Source organism: Volvox carteri (assembly GCF_000143455.1).
Source record: "Volvox carteri f. nagariensis unplaced genomic scaffold VOLCAscaffold_64, whole genome shotgun sequence".
In the NCBI taxonomy this organism is placed as follows: Eukaryota; Viridiplantae; Chlorophyta; class Chlorophyceae; order Chlamydomonadales; family Volvocaceae; genus Volvox; species Volvox carteri.
Genome location: NW_003307607.1, coordinates 270608 through 271648, shown reverse-complemented (window position 1 = coordinate 271648; position 1041 = coordinate 270608). Strand labels below are relative to the sequence as shown.

The 1041-nt window shown below is 61.7% G+C and overlaps 1 protein-coding gene across 1 annotated transcript in view; it reads right to left on the bottom strand.

Moving 5' to 3' along the window:
• VOLCADRAFT_97750 (uncharacterized protein) overlaps positions 1 to 1041 on the bottom strand; it is a gene marked incomplete at both ends in the record, with an annotated part of 23137 nt that overhangs the window by 18156 nt on the left and 3940 nt on the right. The window contains 2 exons of the mRNA XM_002956674.1: positions 230 to 336; positions 614 to 700. Coding sequence (XP_002956720.1) covers positions 230 to 336; positions 614 to 700 — 194 coding nt within the window. The remainder of the gene's footprint in view (positions 1 to 229; positions 337 to 613; positions 701 to 1041) is intronic.

Sequence of the window (1041 nt, the reverse complement as noted above, 5' to 3'; positions counted from 1 at the left end):
GGGATTCCTCAAGTGTATAGCCCACCGCACGCCGCCACCGCAAGCCGGATGAGGGGGTACAGACGCGAAGGGCCCCGGGTGGGGATAGAGCAGGGTTTGCAGGTACCGTGAGGAGTGCTTCGATAACGCTGGGTCACTAAAGGCTTGGGTAAGTCTAGGTCTGGGTCGAGCTAAACTGGTTTGTATTGAGGGCCAGGGTTTGCGCTTGTGTTTAGGGTCCCTCTCTCACCCTCATGCACCCCCAGCGGACACAGGAAGTATTCGGCCGCCTGGTGTCGCCCCGCGAACCGGGTTGCCATCAGCTGGTTGGAGCAGCCGTTGAACGGGTAGAAGAACCTGGACACAAGTCGCACCACCATACCATACCGGGTTACCAGTCCGCAACCATGAATTGCGAGCGCGTGTGCATGTGTGTGTGTATGTATGTGTGTGTGCGTATGTGTGTCTCCCACTTTCTGAAGTTGGGTTACACCCTCCAAAGGTGCAACAAGCCGAGGGGCCAAGCGGAGAAGAGAAGTCGCTTAAATAGCTCCAATCCAAATATACCCGGCTACCGACCCACCGACCCACGCACCCAGCCAAACCCTAAACCCCTAAGGCCCCCCTGACCCACCAGAACGTGTACACGTACGCATACGTGGGCTCCTCACTGGCCGCCTCCCAGCCGGCGGTGAAGGGGCCCGGGTCGTCCGCGGGACTGCTGGCGGTGTGGGAGCGGGGCCGGGGCCGGGTCCAGTGCAGGTGCTCCAGACGGGGCTCGAACACTGTCACCCGGATCCGTGAAGAAAAGTACGGGTCGGTGGCAGTGAGGAGAGGCGGCACAGGCGGCAGGGCATGTATACTGAAAGCAGTTAGAAGATGCCCTGCTTCCTTCTTCCATTCTTGCATCCCCCCCAGCCAACACGTCCCGTCATGTGGTTCACACGGCCCGATGCCAACCACACCCAGCCAGCCAGCCAGCCAGCCATCAGGACATCCCACCCCACCCCACCCCACCCCACCCCACCCCACCCCACCCCACCCCACCCCACCCCACCCCAC